The sequence below is a fragment of the Heliangelus exortis genome, chromosome 7 (assembly GCF_036169615.1).
Source record: "Heliangelus exortis chromosome 7, bHelExo1.hap1, whole genome shotgun sequence".
NCBI lineage: Eukaryota > Metazoa > Chordata > Aves > Apodiformes > Trochilidae > Heliangelus > Heliangelus exortis.
The window spans coordinates 602513-618749 of NC_092428.1; the positions used below are offsets into that span (position 1 = coordinate 602513).

The 16237-nt window shown below is 57.6% G+C and overlaps 2 protein-coding genes across 3 annotated transcripts; one reads left to right on the forward strand and one right to left on the reverse strand.

Moving 5' to 3' along the window:
- The first annotated feature begins 978 nt into the window (after nucleotides 1–978).
- On the forward strand, nucleotides 979–6746 carry CUEDC2 (CUE domain containing 2). The gene is made up of 8 exons (XM_071748139.1): nucleotides 979–1330; nucleotides 1926–2069; nucleotides 2370–2431; nucleotides 2795–2928; nucleotides 3740–3910; nucleotides 4157–4218; nucleotides 5846–5906; nucleotides 6220–6746. The coding sequence occupies exons 1-8, from the start codon at nucleotides 1122–1124 to the stop codon at nucleotides 6364–6366; spliced, it is 990 nt and encodes a 329-aa protein (XP_071604240.1). The 5' UTR covers nucleotides 979–1121; the 3' UTR covers nucleotides 6367–6746.
- FBXL15 (F-box and leucine rich repeat protein 15) lies at nucleotides 5134–10907 on the reverse strand. Of its 2 annotated transcripts, none has more exons than XM_071748146.1 (4): nucleotides 10873–10907; nucleotides 9749–9997; nucleotides 8319–8821; nucleotides 5134–7937 (listed from the first exon to the last, which is right to left on the reverse strand). In XM_071748146.1, exons 2-4 carry the CDS (start codon nucleotides 9929–9931, stop codon nucleotides 7748–7750), a joined length of 876 nt encoding a protein of 291 aa, XP_071604247.1. In that variant the 5' UTR covers nucleotides 9932–9997; nucleotides 10873–10907; the 3' UTR covers nucleotides 5134–7747. The 2 variants fall into 2 exon arrangements, with proteins under 2 accessions (XP_071604247.1, XP_071604246.1); XM_071748145.1 differs by lacking the exon at nucleotides 10873–10907 and adding an exon at nucleotides 10574–10635 and having other exon boundaries at nucleotides 9749–9999.
- Between the last annotated feature and the right edge of the window lie 5330 nt (nucleotides 10908–16237).

The window sequence follows — 16237 nt, forward strand, 5'->3', positions numbered from 1 at the left end:
AATGATGGTTTCTGCTGGGGCCTTCCTCTGGCTGTGTCTGCAGGTGCTCTGTTTGAGTTCAGGTATGTTGGTGACAGAGTGGCATGGCCCTAACTCACTCCTCCTTTCCCCAGGAGAGAAACAGGAGCAGGGCTGAGTGCTGCAGGGGGGTGGTTTTGTTTATATCCTGGTGGCTCTCTCAGTCTCACCTCGGGACATGCCAAGCTCTTTTTGATTCCCATGGGAACAGGGGGGTTGTGTCTTGGCAGGGCACTTGGCTGCTCCGTGAGCTGTGTGTCAAACAGACCTGGCCAGGTCCTGGTGTGGCTGGGGATGAGGGAGCTGCACTGCTGGGAGTGGGGTGACCTTTGGAAGCTCCCTGGCCAAGCACTGCACCACTTTCCCTCCATGCAGATCTCCTTCCTTGGAAGAACTCAGCACTCACACCAGGCACTTGTCTGCCCAGCAGCTCTGTAAACCCCAGGGAGAAGGGATGGTGAAGGAACAGCTTTTCTCTGCCTCATTCAGGCTCAGTACCAATAGCTGAAGGAGGGCAGTGGGCAGCCTCCTTCTGCCACTGCTTCTGTAGGAGCTCTGTGATTCTTAGCACGCCCCTGAGTTTGGGGTTATCAAGCACCCCTTGTTGCAGCTGCATGGACTGCAGAATGGCCCATTGACCCAGCACAACAACAGCCTCCTGTTGGGCAGGATTCCACTGGCAATCCGTGCCTGACCTGGAGACCTTTGATATTTTGGCTGGTGGACCAGTTGTCTGTGCCCTGCTTGGTATTTCCCTGTGAAATACCCTCTAGGTTGGCCTTTCTTCAGGAGGCATTACCATTCCTCCCACCAGCTCCCCACTCCAGGCATCAATGCTCTTAGCTGGGAGGCCCACCCCTTCCATGCATTCCAGCTCAGGAGGTGTCTCTGGGGTCCTGCAGCTCCACACATCTGCATTTCCAGATTTGCTGCTTGGAGGGGACATTTTAAACGTCCAGAAGAGCTGTGTGCTGCCAGCATCCTCAGGAGCAGGAGAGGCCCAGGACACTGAGCTGCTTTGGGATGGTGTTCCCCGTGGATATCTCTGCCTGCTGATACCCAGGGGTGGCAGAACACCTTGGGGGAGCTTGTGAATTATCCTGATGGGAAGAGGACACTTGGCTACACCGTGCCTACCTTTTGATCTGGTCCATATATCCATCTACTTCTTGCCTTTGAAATTACATGGGGTTTTCTTTTTCCTCCCCTTTTTAAGAGAAAAAAAAAGGTTTAGAGACATGGAGCTTGAAAGAATCATTCGAGACACGCTGACATGCTTCATCCAGTCCCACATCCCTGCAGCAGACCTCAGGTAAGCTGAGATAGGAAGATCCAGTGTCACCCTTCTAGCCTGAACCCTGCATTAATTGTCCCTCTGCACCTTGTACTGAACTCTGTAGCTTTCCTGGTCTTTGTGTTGCTTTTCCTCAAGTGGAAGCCAGGATGCAGGTAATTTGCACAGCTCTGATGTGGATGTTTGAGCATCCATCATTTAGCACCACAATCTAGCAGTGACATCTCTTTGACGACCAGGATGATTAATTTCCTGCCTAGTAATACACATGAGAATGTGGGATTCCCTTCATTCCACACTGCTCCCAAAGGGCTTGCTGAGCAGAAAACGTTATGGCAGGGCTCTCCCCATTCTGAACTCTGCCTGCATGCAGAGATACAGCCACCTTGAGGCTACAGCACAGCAGCTGGGTTTGCAAACAGTGTTTTATCCAGAAATCCTTCCCATTCCACCACTGACCTTACTGATGAGATCTGCCCGTGGGACACAATTCATAGAGGTCCTGCTGCTGCTCTGTCAGAAAGACAGGTTACAGGGAATGGGGGGTGGGGAAAAATACATTAAAAAAATGGTCCTGTTGTCCCTGCTTCCATGTCCTGTGTTCTCTCTCCAGTGGGATGGATGATGTTTTCTTCTCTTACATCACGGGTGTCCTGGAAGAGCTGGGCTTGCCAGAGGCCTCTGAGGAGACCTTTGACATGGACACCTTTGTGGAAATGATGGAGGCATACATCCCTGGTTTTGCAGAAATCCCCAGGTAGGTGCATGTACTGCTTTGTGTCTGCACACCACGCCCAGACCCACGCCCCTTCAGTACCAGAAATTCTTTTGGTGTGCCCAGTGGAGGATCTATTGGTACCAAACCTTTGCCATTCTGATGAAGACACAAATGCTTATCCCAGTTAGTTAGTACAAGTACCTCCTTGGTGACTTGATGTACCAGTTTTATTTTACTGCTCTTCCCATCAAGCCTTATCTTTCTGCAAAGAGGTAGCCAAGCAGGATAGACAGATGCTTTTATTCTTCATGCTAATAATGCAGGTTCTGTCTCTTGCAGTGGGGATGTTTGTGAGATGATGTTCTCCCTCTCAGAGAGGCTCGGGGAAGCTCGCAGAAAAGGTGAGTGTGACAGTTTCAGCACAGGAAGGTATTTTCTGCACGTATTTTTCAGGCTTAGTGTTTGGAATTGAGTAGAGTCAGGGGATAAAAGACAGCCCTGTTTGCCACAGAGAGGATCTCACAGGGTAGTAGCTTGACTTGGTTAACAAATATATTTCTTTTTTTACTGTTCAGTCAGGTTTTGGTATCAACAGATGGGAGCTGCCCTGTGTGAGGACAGGAGGAGCAGCAGTGCTTCCCCTGCTGCTCACTGAAGGGATTTGCTTGAGTACATGATGCAGTACTAGCAACCTAATGCCTCCAGAAAGCACAGGACTCTAGTCTCTGTGGGGCTTTCTCAGGAGATATCTTTGTGTCTTTAAGAAAAACGTGACCAAAAGGCTGTGGGAAGTGGGAGTGAAGCACCCTCTGAAGAGCTGACTGAAAGCCAGGAGACTGGAGCTGAAGGCTGGAATGGGGAGAGGCTGTGCTCTGCAACAGATGGAGCCAGGGCTCAGGTATGAGCACCCTGCAGAGGAGCAGGAGCACTGGAGTCAGTCACCCAGCTCCCAGCACCACCCAAGGGCACCTTCTGGCTCTGAAAGGAACCACAGCACAGGCTGTGACACAGCATCTCTGGTGTCTGTGATCTCCAGTGTATGCCCTGAGCAAGACTGCATCAGCAAGTGGAAAAAAAGCAAATTATGCACTGAGAGAACAGCATGAGCCATCAGTCTGGCTCAGCCTTCCCAGAGCACCCATCCCAGTGCCCTGGGAGATCCCACATCATAATCTCAGGGACGCTCTGCAGCACTCTCCAAACCCCACCCTGCTCGACCCCCTTCCCTGACTCCCCAGGTCTCAGACACCATCTGCACAGGTATGGGGTGTCACTCCCAAAGACACTGCTCCCACCCCACCCTGAGTGACACATGCTCTGCCCTGACTGAGCTGCCCAGCCCTGACTCACTGACTCAGCAGTCCTCACCCAGCATGACCCGTGCTACAGGCACTGCACCCCCTCCCAAAGCCCCTCCTGCCTCCCTTCAAACACACACACACACAGGACCCACTTCACAGACCTTGAGGAAGGTTGAGATCCAGGGCAAAGAGATTAAGGGAGAGTGGTGCTTTGTCCTTGGAAAGCTCGGAGTCCCCTGCTAGCTTCAGGAGTGGGGTTTAACTGTGATTGCAAGGAGAGTGAGCTCTCAGCTATGGACAAGCTGAATTTCCTGACAGTGTAAAACCAGAGAGGTTTTTCAAGACCCTTTTCAACAGCCCCCTCCTTTCTACCCTCACTAACTTACCTCTGTCTCTTGCTCCCACCAGGAAGGTGATGATTCCAAGGGTGGGGTGGAGCTGCTCCTGGAGATGTTCCCAGCCTGCACCGTGAGCCAGGCAGAGAAGGCCCTTGGCATGGCCTTGGGGAACTTGGAGGAGGCAGTGCAGTTAATTGTGGAGGAGAAGGTGGAAATTGGCCCAGGAGGTGCAAGCACGAAGGTACTGTACCCTGAGCTGGGGGGCAGAGCTCAGGGACACCAAAAAAAAAAGTGTCCTTGCTGTCTGCTGCAGGCAGAAGCTTTGAGCCCAGAAACTTTGTGCCATGAGCCAAGGGGATCACCAGAGCCACATCCCCCTCTCTCCTCCTTGGCTGAGTTCTGGCTGGGCCAGCACCCTGCTCCCCACAGGGGCTGGAACAGAGCAGGGGGCAAACTCTACTCACAACCCTGCTTTGTCTCCTCCCAGGACCTGGCACGGCCCCGCAGAGCACCCAATCACGAGGAACTGAAGCAGGTTATCCTACAGAAGTGAGTACCAAGCCCCTTCCTCTGCTCCCAGCAGAGGAAGCAGTTTGGGGAAGGTCAGAATGACAATGTGTAAAGAACTTGGGGTGTACGATGCTTAGAAAGGGTGCCATGCAGCTGATTGGGGTATAGCTGAACACATCTAACCACAAATACAGTCATCAGGTGGGAAAAAAAAAAAAAAACAAAAAAAAAAAACCAACAACAAACTGGTTTGGGTTTCTTTTAGAGCTCTGTCTCAGGAACAGGCTACCTGCACCAGCTGGGTCACAGCACAGGCTTTGTGTGGGGTTTCAGCCTCCCACAGGTACAGTGGGAGGCACAGCACTGCCAGCTGAGCTCCCAGGTAAAAGTTCAAGGCACAAACATTGTGCTGCAGCTCAGGTAACACCTGGGGACTGGTAGGGCTACAGCAGCTCATTCATACCCCCATCCTTGGAGGCAATCCAAACAAGACTAAAGATGTCTTTAAGAGACTGCCTGTACAGCAACACTGAGGAGATTGAATCTCAGCTGCCAAAGGTGTGGATTCAATGCATTTAAAGAAACCTCTCTGAAGTCCCCCTATGGGCTTCTGGTGAATGAAAATGGCTTTAGGTTGGTTTACTGTTATTTGTTTCCAAAAGCATTTAATTCTCAGTGGAACCCACGCTGTGGTCTCATCGATCTGCTTGAAGGTCTCAGCTTTCCTGAGTGTCCTCCTGCAGCCATGCAGACTCCACATGTCTATCCAGCCACATCTTTCCCACCACTTTACATCCTCCCCAGTGACAGAGTAACCAGCCACTGGGCTGGGAAAATAAAGCAAGGCAGAACAGCATCCAGGCAGAACTAGCAGCCCCTGCCCTCGCCAGTGTCCTGTGCAGGTTGGTCTCAGAGCAACATGCAAGGAAACAGAAAAAACAGCAGCTGATAGTCATGTTTCTGGGAACTTCACTTTAATGGCATTTTGGCAACATCCTGTACTTTGAACATCACTGGAGCACAGGTACAGAGAGCAGATCACCATAGCTGAAGATACACAGGAGCAACTAGACTAAGTACAGAGGGAGAAGTCGTGGTCAGCTGTGCTGTCCACCTTCTAAACCAGCACCAAAGTCTCAAGAGTAGTAACTCAGCAGTACAGCAAGCAAACACTTGGGTCTTGGTATGGTTTTGGTCACACAGGGAATGAGGTGATGCTTTTCTGAAGCTGCTTCCAGCACAGACCCGTTTCATAGTCAAGTAGCAGGTGGAATGTGAAAGAACACCATCTCCTTGGGGCAGAAGCTGCCAGCTTGGTCCTGGAACCTCACCTCTGTCCCCTTTGGCTGCTCAGGCTGAAGAGGGAGCCCCAGTGGGGAGAGCACACCAGACACAGGCACCTCTGTCAGTTCTGCACAGGCTGTCAGTGTTCTCAGCAGTCCGAGGCTCTGATACCCTTCACGTCTGGCCCAGGATGCTACTCCAGGAGAATCCCGATGGATTCTCACACTCTTCTTGCCCTTTTCCATCCAGAGAGGAACTGGAGTGCTCTGGGCAAGAAGGACACATTGCACAGCTACAAACCAGGCAGGAGAAAGGAGCCAGGCTGTGGACAGCCTCAGGCAATGCACGTGTCAGGGTTCTCTAAAGGCTTCTTGTGTTCCAGGTACATGATGGTGGACAGTGCAGACGATCAGAAAACACACCGGCCAGCTCCCCCCAGAGAGGTAAGAGCAGCCCCAGCAGCCCGAGTGCCCTTTGGCTCACAGGTTTAAAATTCAGGCTGCAAGCCCAAAAAGCAGAGGGGCAGGTCAGAGGCAAGAGCATTCACAGCACCCACAAGTCAGCAGAGAGGGAAGACGAGTTGAGCTGAGGTGCTGCAGGGTCTGTCAGTTCCTCCCAGCCGGTCCTGAGGAGCGTGGCTCCTGCTCCTCTCCATCAGGCAGCTCCCTCCAGCCTTTTGGTGGAGATGCCCAGCAGAGGATGGGTAAATGGCCCACCCCAGCCTCTCCTCTCAGTGGTAATGTCTCTCCTCTGCAGGCTCCCAAGAAGCTGATCCGGTACATCGACAACCAGGTGGTGAGCACAAAGGGAGAGAGGTACAAAGACATCAAGAAGCCCGAGAGCCAGGAGATGAGGAGAACCTACATCAGCCTCAAACCAGCCAGGAAATACAAGTTCCACTGACAGCCGAGGTCCTCCTGCTCCTCAGCCTCCACCTCACCAGCCAAGCATGGCCAGATGGCCTCGTGGCACCAGGGATGAGGGGACTGCTCCACTGCCACTAACTGGAACTAACCTGGGAGCCAGCACACTGCTTTCAGCTTCCTCAGCTAACCTGGCTGACCAGGAGGAGCCTTCCCTCCTTGGGTAGCTGTCCCTCTGCCCCCAGGACACATGGCAGTAGCTCCCCAGGGCCTGGGCATTCTCTGCTATTCCTTGCATGGGACATTTTTAGATCCAAGACGTGGCTCGTGCTTTTACAGCAAGCTTTTTACAAGTCTGTGTGCACGGTTGCTTTAAGTTGAATGCCAGTGTTAAATAAAAGTTATTTGGTGTGTAGTTCAGCCAGAGCATGCACATGCTTTAAGGACATGTCACCTCCAGTCCCTCCTGGGGCCACAGATAGGAGCAGGGCCATCCTCTCTTCCTGTAATCACTCCCTTCATCACCTTCACCAGGAGATGTGGCTGCTCTTTGGTTAACCACCCCCTGGATGAGGCTGAACTCCAGACCAGAGCTAGGCTGTCCTTGCCAACAGGACCTCCAGCAGACAGCACATTTGGGGCTCCTGCCATTCCCCCCACTGCCGAGTGCCAAAGCTCCAGCCACAGGACACAGCAGGATACAGGAGCTGGCCTGGGCACTACTCAGTAACATCAGAAGCTGGAGGAAAATGGCAACCACCAGCCACTTCCAGTGACAGCACAGCTAGCTTTGGGGTTTGCAGCTGGAACTGCAGCTGGGAACACGTTTCCCCTGAAAACAACTCCCACCTCGTGCCCTCAGCACGGGCAGAGGCAGTGCCTGTCCTCAGGTGCCAGGCTGGCTGGTGGCCACGGGCTGGAGCTGGGCTCCCTGCCCTCCTCCCAGACCCCAGGGGCCTGCCCTCTCCCAGGAGGAGGGCTGAGGGCTCTGCTCCTTGATGCTCCAGCCAGCCTGCCTTGTCCCTGGCTCTGCTGGTGCAGACACCCCCCAAGGGGACAGCCCCCATCAAACACTCTCCTGCTCTCTGGACAGCTGCCACTTAGAGATTTAAAATACAACAAATAATAATAAATCCTACCTATTAGCTGGCCTGGCCAAGGCCTGTTCAGCACCACGGTGTTCCTGCAGGTCATTCTCTCTCTCCCCACCCTGCTGAAGAGGGAGTCACTGTCCCTGAAGGGGAAGCCCCCTGACAAACACCCTGTGGCTGCTAAACAGCCCCAGAGGAAGCCTGAGCCCCCGGCCAGCCTCCCCAAGGGAACCACCTCTGCCTCTGCCCCTCTCCTCAGCAGCCAGCTCCGGCATCTTCCCGGGATCCCAGCCTCTCCTCGGGGCCCCCCCTTCCCCATCAGCAGCAGCTCTAGATCTGGAGGTTGATGAAAGGGGCAAAGCCAACCACGTCCTGCAGGAGCACCAGAGCCCTCTGCAGCGGGGGCTCCACATCCAGTTCCACCCCACGGTTCCGGAGGATGCTCAGGCTGGATTCAGCCACGTTGTGGCAGTGCTTCACCTTCAGGGACCGCAGCTTGGGGCAGTACTCAGCCAGGACCCTGACAGAAAGACCAGAGGCAGGTTGAAGATGGGACCCCTGAGTGCATTGCTCACCCTCTGCTCTGCCCCCAGCAGCAGCCTAGTGTGCACAGCTGACACACACACACACACACACACACACACACACACACCCTGCTTTGGGACCAGCACCCCAGGGGCTGAGAGGAGCTCCAGGGCCATGGCTGGACCCCAGACCAACCCTCCCCGAGGTGATGCAGCACTCCTGCTGCTGGTAGCACAGAGAGCCTCTCCTGGGGGGCCAGCAAGTGGCTTCTCCCCCAGGCTGAGCTCTCCCTGCTTCCAGCCATCAAGCAGCCCCATTTTCCTCTCCATCCCTCTCCCCACCACAGCTCCCCCCCCCAGCACAGGTGCCTCAGTACCTGATGGAGTCATTCTTGACCCGCAGACACCCCGTGAGGTCGAGGTGCTCCAGCTCGGGGCAGCACCTGGCGATCTCCTCCACGGCGGCGTCGCCCACGTTGGCATTGACAGCCAGGGACAGGGACTTGAGCCCTCCACACTTGTGCACCAGGTAGCAGATGGCCTCGTCCTTCAGCTGGCGACAGGCCGTCAGGTCCAGGGCCTGCAGGCCCGGGCAGTGGTCGGCCAGGCTGCGCAGGGCCAGGCTGTCCACCCACTCGCAGTGAGCCAGGGAGAGGTGCCTGAGGCCGGGGCAGCTGAGGGACAGGGCCACCAGCGCGTGGCGGCTCAGCTGCGCGCAGCCCTTCAGCTGGACCCGCTGCAGGTGCTGGTTCTGCCCGATGACCGGGAGCAGCTCCCTGTCGGTCAGCCACTCGGAGCAGTTCTGGAGGCACAGCTGCTGCAGCACTTCGTTGTCCTTCAGCAGGCTGACGAAAGCAGCCCGGGGGATGGAGGCTCCGATCTGCACGGGGAGCCCAAAGGAAGCCTGAGGCACCCCCATGGCCTTACGGATCCCCCACAGACAGACATTCCCTCTGCAGATCCCCCACAGACAGACATTCCCTCTGCAGATCCCCCACAGACAGACATTCCCTCTCCAGATCCCCCACAGACAGACATTCCCTCTGCAGATCCCCCACAGACAGACACTCCCTCTCCAGATCCCCCACAGACAGACACTCCCTCTCCAGATCCCCCACAGACAGACACTCCCTCTCCAGATCCCCCACAGACAGACACTCCCTCTCCAGATCCCCCACAGACAGACACTCCCTTTCCAGATCCCCCCCCTCTCCAGATCCCCCACAGACACTCCCACACCAGATCCCCCAGACACTCCCTCTTCCTTTCTCCACTCCACTGTGACAATGGTGACCAAACCCACCCCCTCTCCTCACCCCAGGGCAAACCCCACCATCAGGCTCTCCTCATCCAAAGGCACAAGCCAGAAGCTGTCCTGGCTCCTCCATCCTGTATTTACACACTCGTGAGGAGCTCCACACCTCTGCTCTCCAAAACCCCTTTCTTAGACCCCTCTGTGTCCTTAGAGAGCACCAGCCACTCCTGTCTCCCCAAATCCCGGGCAGTACACCAGCTTTCCCTGGAGCCCAGGCACAGAGTAATCCCCCATGGGATCCCTCCTCTCGCACAACCCATTGCTCCAGAGCTGCTTTTCCTTCCTGCCAGCCGGGTGCCCCGGAATGCTCTGGGTGGAGCTTGCAGGCTCCTTCCTCCCCAAGCCTCTTGCTGCAGACTGAGGCATTGCTGGGCCCTGACTCACCAGCCCATCTCTCCAGCCATTAACCCCACCAGAACCCATCCTCCTCCTCCCCACGGAGCTCCCGGGCAGGTGCTGCCCCCCAGAGCAGCGGGTGCCCCCCCCCAGTACCTGGGTTGAGTCAAAGCAGCGCATGTTGGCCAGGTAGAGCTGGATGAGGGCCTGGAAGGCCCTGCTGACCCTCTGCAGGCTGAGGAGCTGCTGCAGGGGCAGGTGGCAGAGGATGTGTGGCACCAGGATGTCTTCCCAGGGCAGGTCCAGGAGGCATCCCCTGGAAGGGGTCACACTCATCATCGGACGCCGGGGAGCGGGGCCAGGGGCAGAGCCAGGCTGAACCACCTCACACCGACTGCCGGCAGCCTCTGGGGGGAACACACGGACACACTCAGACACCGCTCCTACAGCCGAACCGCTCACCGGGTCACCCGCCTCACCCCGGGACAGCCCGGTCACCCCGGGACAGCCCCGTCACCTCCTGCCACCCCGGTCCCCGCGCAGGTGAGGGGCTCCGGCAGGGGCTCCCCGAAGGCTCCTCCAACACCCCGGCCCCGCACCCCGGCCCTCCCCCGGGGCCCGCACACCGCGACACCGACACCCCCCTCCCGGTACCTCTCCGGTACCTCCGCCTCCCGGTACCTCCCTTTCTCCGGAACCTGCCCCTCCACCCCGTATTTGCCTCCCACCGGTACCTCTTCCCCCGGTACCTATCCCCCCCCCGCCTGTTCCCCCCCGGCACCCGCCTCCCCCTCTCCCGGTACCTGCCCCCCCTCCTCCCGGTACCTGCCGCCCCCCCTCTCTCCCGGTACCTGCCACGCCACCCCCCCCCTCCCGGTACCTGCCCCCCCCCCTCCCGCTACCTTCTCCCCCCACCCGGTACCTTCTCCCCCCTCCCGGTACCTTCTCCCCCCTCCCGGTACCTGCCCCCCCACCCGGTACCTGCCGCCCCTCCGGGCCGCCCCTGCCCGCTCCATCCCGCTGGCCCTCGCCTCGCCCCGCCCCCGGCGGCGCCGCCTGACGTCACGACGGCGGACGGAAGTGCGCGTGCCCCTTGCCCCGCCCCCGCCTCCGGGCCCGCCCTCCCCCCCCCCCATCACCCAACCGGGCACCGGGCACCGGGCACCGGGCACCGGGCACCGGGCACCGGGCACCGGGCACCGGGTACGTCAGCGCGTCCGCCCCAGCGGCTCCCGGCGGAGGGACGCCGCCGACACCGGCCCCGCTACCCCCGTGCGCACCGGCTCCCCCGAGCACACCGCCTGTCCCGCTGCCCCGGTGTCATTATCCCGGTTCCCCGGGGTCGTTGTCCCAGTCCCACCGGATGCCCCAGACCCCGGTCTCATGGGGGGGGGGGGGGGGGGGAGCCTGGCGCATGCGCGGGGTCTCGCGGCGGCGCTGTCCATTCAGCACCCGGCGGAACCGGGACCCAACCGGGACCCTCCCGGGACCCAGCGCTGCTGGTGAGCCACGGCACCGCCCCGACACCTGGCAGACCCCCCCCCTACCCTCTCCCGGCCCTCCAGACCCCCTCCCCCTCTGCAGCAGCGGAGGGACCCCCGGTCCCGGCCGGTCCCCGCCGCTCACGGTTCTGACACCGGACCCGCAGCCGTTGTACCCCGCTCCTCCGCCGGTACCGGGACACCTCTCCAGGGCCCCCATCCGGCCCGTGCCCGCCTACCCCCGTAGCCCCGGGGGGTCCGTCCCGCTTTCCCTGCGGAAAAGAGGCGGCGGCTGCTGCTGATGCTGCGGTTGCCATGACGACTGCAGAAAGAGAACGGACTCTTTTTGCTCCCCGCTGCCGGTTTTGGGGCGCGTTCCCCCCCGTTGCACCTCCCCTGCCGGGGGACCCCAGCCCTGGCTGTGACCCCAGCCCTGCCACCTGGTGTGACACCGAGCTGCTGGCAACAGGCACCAGGGAAAGATCCTCCTGGCAGAGGAGCAGAGCCACACGTGCAGCAAAGACCCCAACCCCTGCTCCCAAATTCCCTGGAAAGCAATCTCCTGCCCACGCGCCGTGATGCTCACTCCCTGCCAGCGTGGGGGTGATGTGGGGAAAGCTCCTCTTGCCCTGAACTCTGGGGGTACCCACCTGCCCCACGAAGGGTCCCGTGCCTCCCTGGGTTAGCACAGTGCTCGTCTCCTTTGCAGGGATTCCCCGTTTTCTCCAGGAGCTGAGAATGCCCCCATCCATGCCCTGGGACAGCCTTTCCTTCCCCTGCAGCGGGGGCACTGAAAGTTCCAGGAGAGCTGATCCTGCTTCTGGGCTGGGAGGGTTCATTTCACCCTTTGGGGATCTCAGCCCCGTGCTCACCCTGCTCTTGTGAAAGGGAAGTGCAGCACCTGGCAGGGACTCCCCTTAATATTACCCTGTGCGTGGTGCTGGCTCCAAGGAGGCTTCCTGGAACAGGGGTCTTTGTCTGGATGGGAGGTGAGGGAGCACCAGGGAGCAAGGGGATGCACACTCAGGGACATCTGGCCTTGGCTGGAGCCTTTCTCTGCCAACACAGACCTGGCTGGGAGCCCCCAGCTTGTGTCCAGTCCCTGCTCAAAGGGATTACTCGTTATCCTTCCCGAGCAACACGTGTGCTGGGCTGGCAAACGGGACCTGCTCTGCTCCCACACCAACCTCTTCGTGGTTTTCATTTCTTCTGGTGCATCCAGGCTGGCTGAGTCACTTCCCCAGGAGCTTGCTGGTAGCAGGGCTGAGGGAGAGCCAGCCCAGAGAGACTCTGGGTACCACGGGGAGCTTGGGAGGCACCCCGATAGCAGAGGCAGCAGTGAGACCCAGCTGCATTTCTTTGGCCAGAGCTCCATCTCAACTTTTTCCTGGCTTGTGCCTGCACAAGCTTGGCCCTGCCCATGGAGGAGGAGAAGAATCTCTTACCTTTAATATCCAGTGCCAAGGGAGGGCTCTCTCCCCAGCTCGTTTCCAGTGAGGGCAGCCAGGGTCAGAAACAGCCCTAGGACTGACAGGCAGGGCTGTGCTGAAGTCCTACAAGGAAAAATCCAAACCAACAGAGCCCACAGACCAGCATGAGGGTTAGCTGGGTTCAGCCAGAGACCCCCAGCCCCAGTCTGAGCTTAAATGGATCCCCCAGCCTATGAGGTGGGACAGGGGGAGGCTCCAGGTGAGGCTGGTTGGGAACACTGAGGCTTGGTAGTGTCCCCAGGTAGGTTCTGACAAGCTGCTGGTCTGTGACAGGCTCAGCTCTGAGGTGATGGCTGCAGCCAAGTGTGCTCTGTGCCAGCAGTCATTCCCATCTGTAAAATGCTCAGGCTCTTCCCTTTTCCCTCCACAGGTTGCCTGGAGATGCAGGAAGAGCACCAGAGCCTGTTGCTGTGTTGTAGGGGGGGTGTGCTGAGCCCCAGCTTCACCCTGCCAGGATCTCCAGTGGAGCTGGAAACCTAGGACTGCCCCAATGGTAAGAGTCCCACGCCAGCACCCGTTCTGTGCTCATTTCTGTGGATTTCCTAAATGCAGAGTGTTTGTGGTATGGCTGTAGCAGAGGGTGGTGTGACCATGAAGGGACAGCTCAATGCAGACAGGCTTGAAATGCCAGAGCTGGGTTCTGCTGTCTCAGCCAAGAGCTGCAGGGAGTTTCTGCCTTCTGGTGGCCTGTGCTTTCCCGAGGTGGCTCTGTGTTTTTCTCAAGAGGTGCCTGTGAGTCTCCTTTTTAAGCTTCAGCTAGAAGCACATTTCTGTTTGAGCCCTGACACTGAAAACTGGGGTGTCAAAGCAGCTGCCCAAGCTGTCCCTGGTGTCAGAGGGGTCCCTTGGGACCACAGGAATTCACCTTACCAGGAGCAGGGACTGACTTGGAGCTTAGTGCTAAAACCTTCCTGCTGTGAACTTGGAGAACAGCTTCTGGAGTCTGAAGAGGACGTGGGAGAAATGATCACATTGGCTCCTGTAAGACCAAACAATTCTTTTAATTTATCTTCTGACAAGAAATAAGAAGGGCTGTGGTCCTGTCCACGTGCAAGCCTACCAGTGTCTGTGAGTGTCAGGAGCTCAGTGACCAGTCTGGTGTGGGCAGGACACAGGAGATGGTGCTGCACCCCACACCTGCGGGGCAGCAGGGTGATGGAGCACCCGGGTACCTCACCCAGCAGAGGATATGGGGGAGTTCCGAGGCTCCCCTGTTATCTCGGGGATATCTCAGTGCCCACTGATGCCCTGGGAAGGAGAGCAGGGCTCCTGCATCAGGCCTTGAGCTGATCTGTAGTGAGGAGAGACCCAGCTGAGCCCTGGGGGGAGGAAGCAGATTAGCTCCTGACAACTGCTGCAGCTTTCTTCCTTGTAAACACACGGTGCTGGCTGCCCTCAGAGCCAGGACGTGGCCTCGGGTCCGATCCTGCTGGCATCTTGTCATCCTCATCCACCCCTTGATGTGAGCAGAGGCTTCAGCCAGCTCCACTGCTGCATGGCAGTGCTGCTGTACTTCTGAAGACTCCAGAGAGGAGGGGTTGGGTCTCAACACCATCCCTGGGGAAGCAGGGGGAGGTTCAGGAATTGGGGCTGGAAGGGAGGGAGCCTTGTGGTTGAGGAGCCAGGAATCCAGGCTTTGGTTCCCAGAGGTGCTTCTGATCTGGTGGCTGATCTTGGACCCCACCCGTGCCCCTTGGCTTTTCCCTTGCATTGAAAATGCAGTTCTTGCCATGTCAAAGGTGTCTGAAGAGGCTGGCTGCCTTTCCTCAAGCCTGCTGGGGTCCCCAGAGGCTGGGGCTGTGGGAGGATACAATTTATTTTTAAGGGCACAGGTACAGAGCTGAGCCAACACTACCCTGCTGTCCTAGGAGCTGTCACCTGGTGTGATGCCTTGGCACCCTCTGTCTGAACACCCCTTGCAAAGGCTTAGGGGACATTGCAGTTATAGTTTTCTGCCAGTCCCAAGTGGGGCTGAAGGCAAGGTCATTCCAAGGACATGAGCAGCTCTGCAGTCTTCACCCCAGAAGCTGAGTAGAGTCTCTCAGCACTGTTTTTCCTTGGACTCTCAGCAGGATCTTTCAAAGGATCTGTCTCCATGGTCTCTGTGGATGCAGGATAAGTCTCTCCACTGCTCTCAGGGCTGGAGTGGATCACAGCTGAACTTCTTGGCTGCGTGGGAGAAGGTGTTGAGCTCACAGGGCAAGCTCTGCTCTCAGCAGGTGCTGAGATTGTCCAGTGCCAGGCATCAGCTGGTGAAACAGGAACCCATGATTCTGTTCAGCTCTTCCCTGTACACATCACCTTCCCTTTTCTCTTGTTGAAAAAACACAATCAGGGGCAAAAAAAACCCAAACAGATGTAAAGCCAGGCAAGGCTGTGCAAGTCTGGGTTGGAAGAGGAATGAGCATGAGGATGTCCTAGGTACACACCAATGCAGGGCTGTTCTGCAGCATCCCCCTCCTGAATCCACAGCTTCCAAGCTTTCAGCCTGCACTTCCATGTGTCTCCATGCATCTCCGTGCTCTTGGGGGTTGCCCAGTTTCCTTGCTATGCCTGTAATTATTCCTCCTTAGCTGACCATTTAGGGTTCTCCACACTTGTTCTGCAGCTCTGTTTGTCATCCCATAGTCCCAGAGCTGGGTCAGGATGTGTGCCTGGGGCTTGCTCCTTCTTTTCCACACAAGGTACTCACTGCATTCACTGCTCTGACTTTCACCTTTCCCCACGTGGTTCTTGGGGCTGCAGATGGTGGGTTAGGGACCACATCTTGCCATTGCAGAGAGGAGCTGAAGAGTAGCTCCAGAGCTCTGCACAGCAGCACAAGCCCTTGGAGGCTACAGCAGAGAAGTGGGGCTCTGGGTTGTTTCAGATTAATTCTCCTTGTTCATTCACCAGCTCAGGGTGGGTGAATCTGAGTGACCTGCTGGCTCTGTCCTCAGGGGAAAGTGTGCCCCACCAGCCAGAAATCTCCTGCTTTTCCTTCAAGACCATCTCCCTCCCCGAGCATCTTTTTTACCAAGAGATACTCCCACACGATTGTTCCCCCAACTGCTGTGTAGGGAGATTATTTATGGCTCAAGCTGTGCTGGGGCCACACCTCCCACGTTCACAGGAGGAGGTTTTACCATGCTGCTGGTTTTGCCTCCATCCTGTCCCAGCACTGGCTGTGCTGGTGCTGGTGCTGCCCAGGGCTGGGGCAGCCCCAGGGGATCTCTGCAAGAGCAGATCTTCCCGGGGCCTTACAGGGATATTTTCCCAAGCTCACAGCTTGCATTACCCCCTCTCTGCTCACCTCTGCTCCTGGGTCCCTCCTGCAGCCCCAGTTGGGGATGGGGTGCTGGGGAGGGCAGTGGCAGTGGGGCAGGCAGCAGCTCTCCCTGGCACGGGCTGCAGCCTGCACTGGTGACATTTTTCATCCTGTGCCTTTCACCCTGAGCACTCCTGCCCTGCCCAGGGGTGCCAGGAGAGGCACAGGGTGGTATGGGATGTGATCTTCTCTGAGCCAGGTCTGGGCAGGAGCCCCAGGTTTGGCGGGGGTCAGGCAGGATCAGGCACTGCCTTTTTGCCCTGAGTAAGCTGTAAAGCATCATTTGTGGAACAGTCTGTCAAGGAAGGGTATTTTCACCATTTATCCTTAACCACCAGCCTGGTGGGATAACAGATAAGTGCATCAG

What these genes read in the sequence shown, in the direction of transcription:
- CUEDC2 (XM_071748139.1), top strand. Translation starts at nt 1,122, where the DNA reads ATGGGAAGAGGACACTTGGCTACACCGTGCCTACCTTTTGATCTGGTC. An exon ending in CAGATGGAGCCAGGGCTCAG is followed by an intron (nt 2,929 to 3,739) that starts GTATGAGCACCC and finishes TGCTCCCACCAG; the next exon opens with GAAGGTGATGATTCCAAGGG. An exon ending in GGCCAGCTCCCCCCAGAGAG is followed by an intron (nt 5,907 to 6,219) that starts GTAAGAGCAGCC and finishes TCTCCTCTGCAG; the next exon opens with GCTCCCAAGAAGCTGATCCG.
- FBXL15 (XM_071748146.1), bottom strand. Translation starts at nt 9,931, where the DNA reads ATGATGAGTGTGACCCCTTCCAGGGGATGCCTCCTGGACCTGCCCTGG. An exon ending in GCTGCTTTGACTCAACCCAG is followed by an intron (nt 8,822 to 9,748) that starts GTACTGGGGGGG and finishes CTCCCCGTGCAG; the next exon opens with ATCGGAGCCTCCATCCCCCG. An exon ending in GTCAAGAATGACTCCATCAG is followed by an intron (nt 7,938 to 8,318) that starts GTACTGAGGCAC and finishes TCTTTCTGTCAG; the next exon opens with GGTCCTGGCTGAGTACTGCC.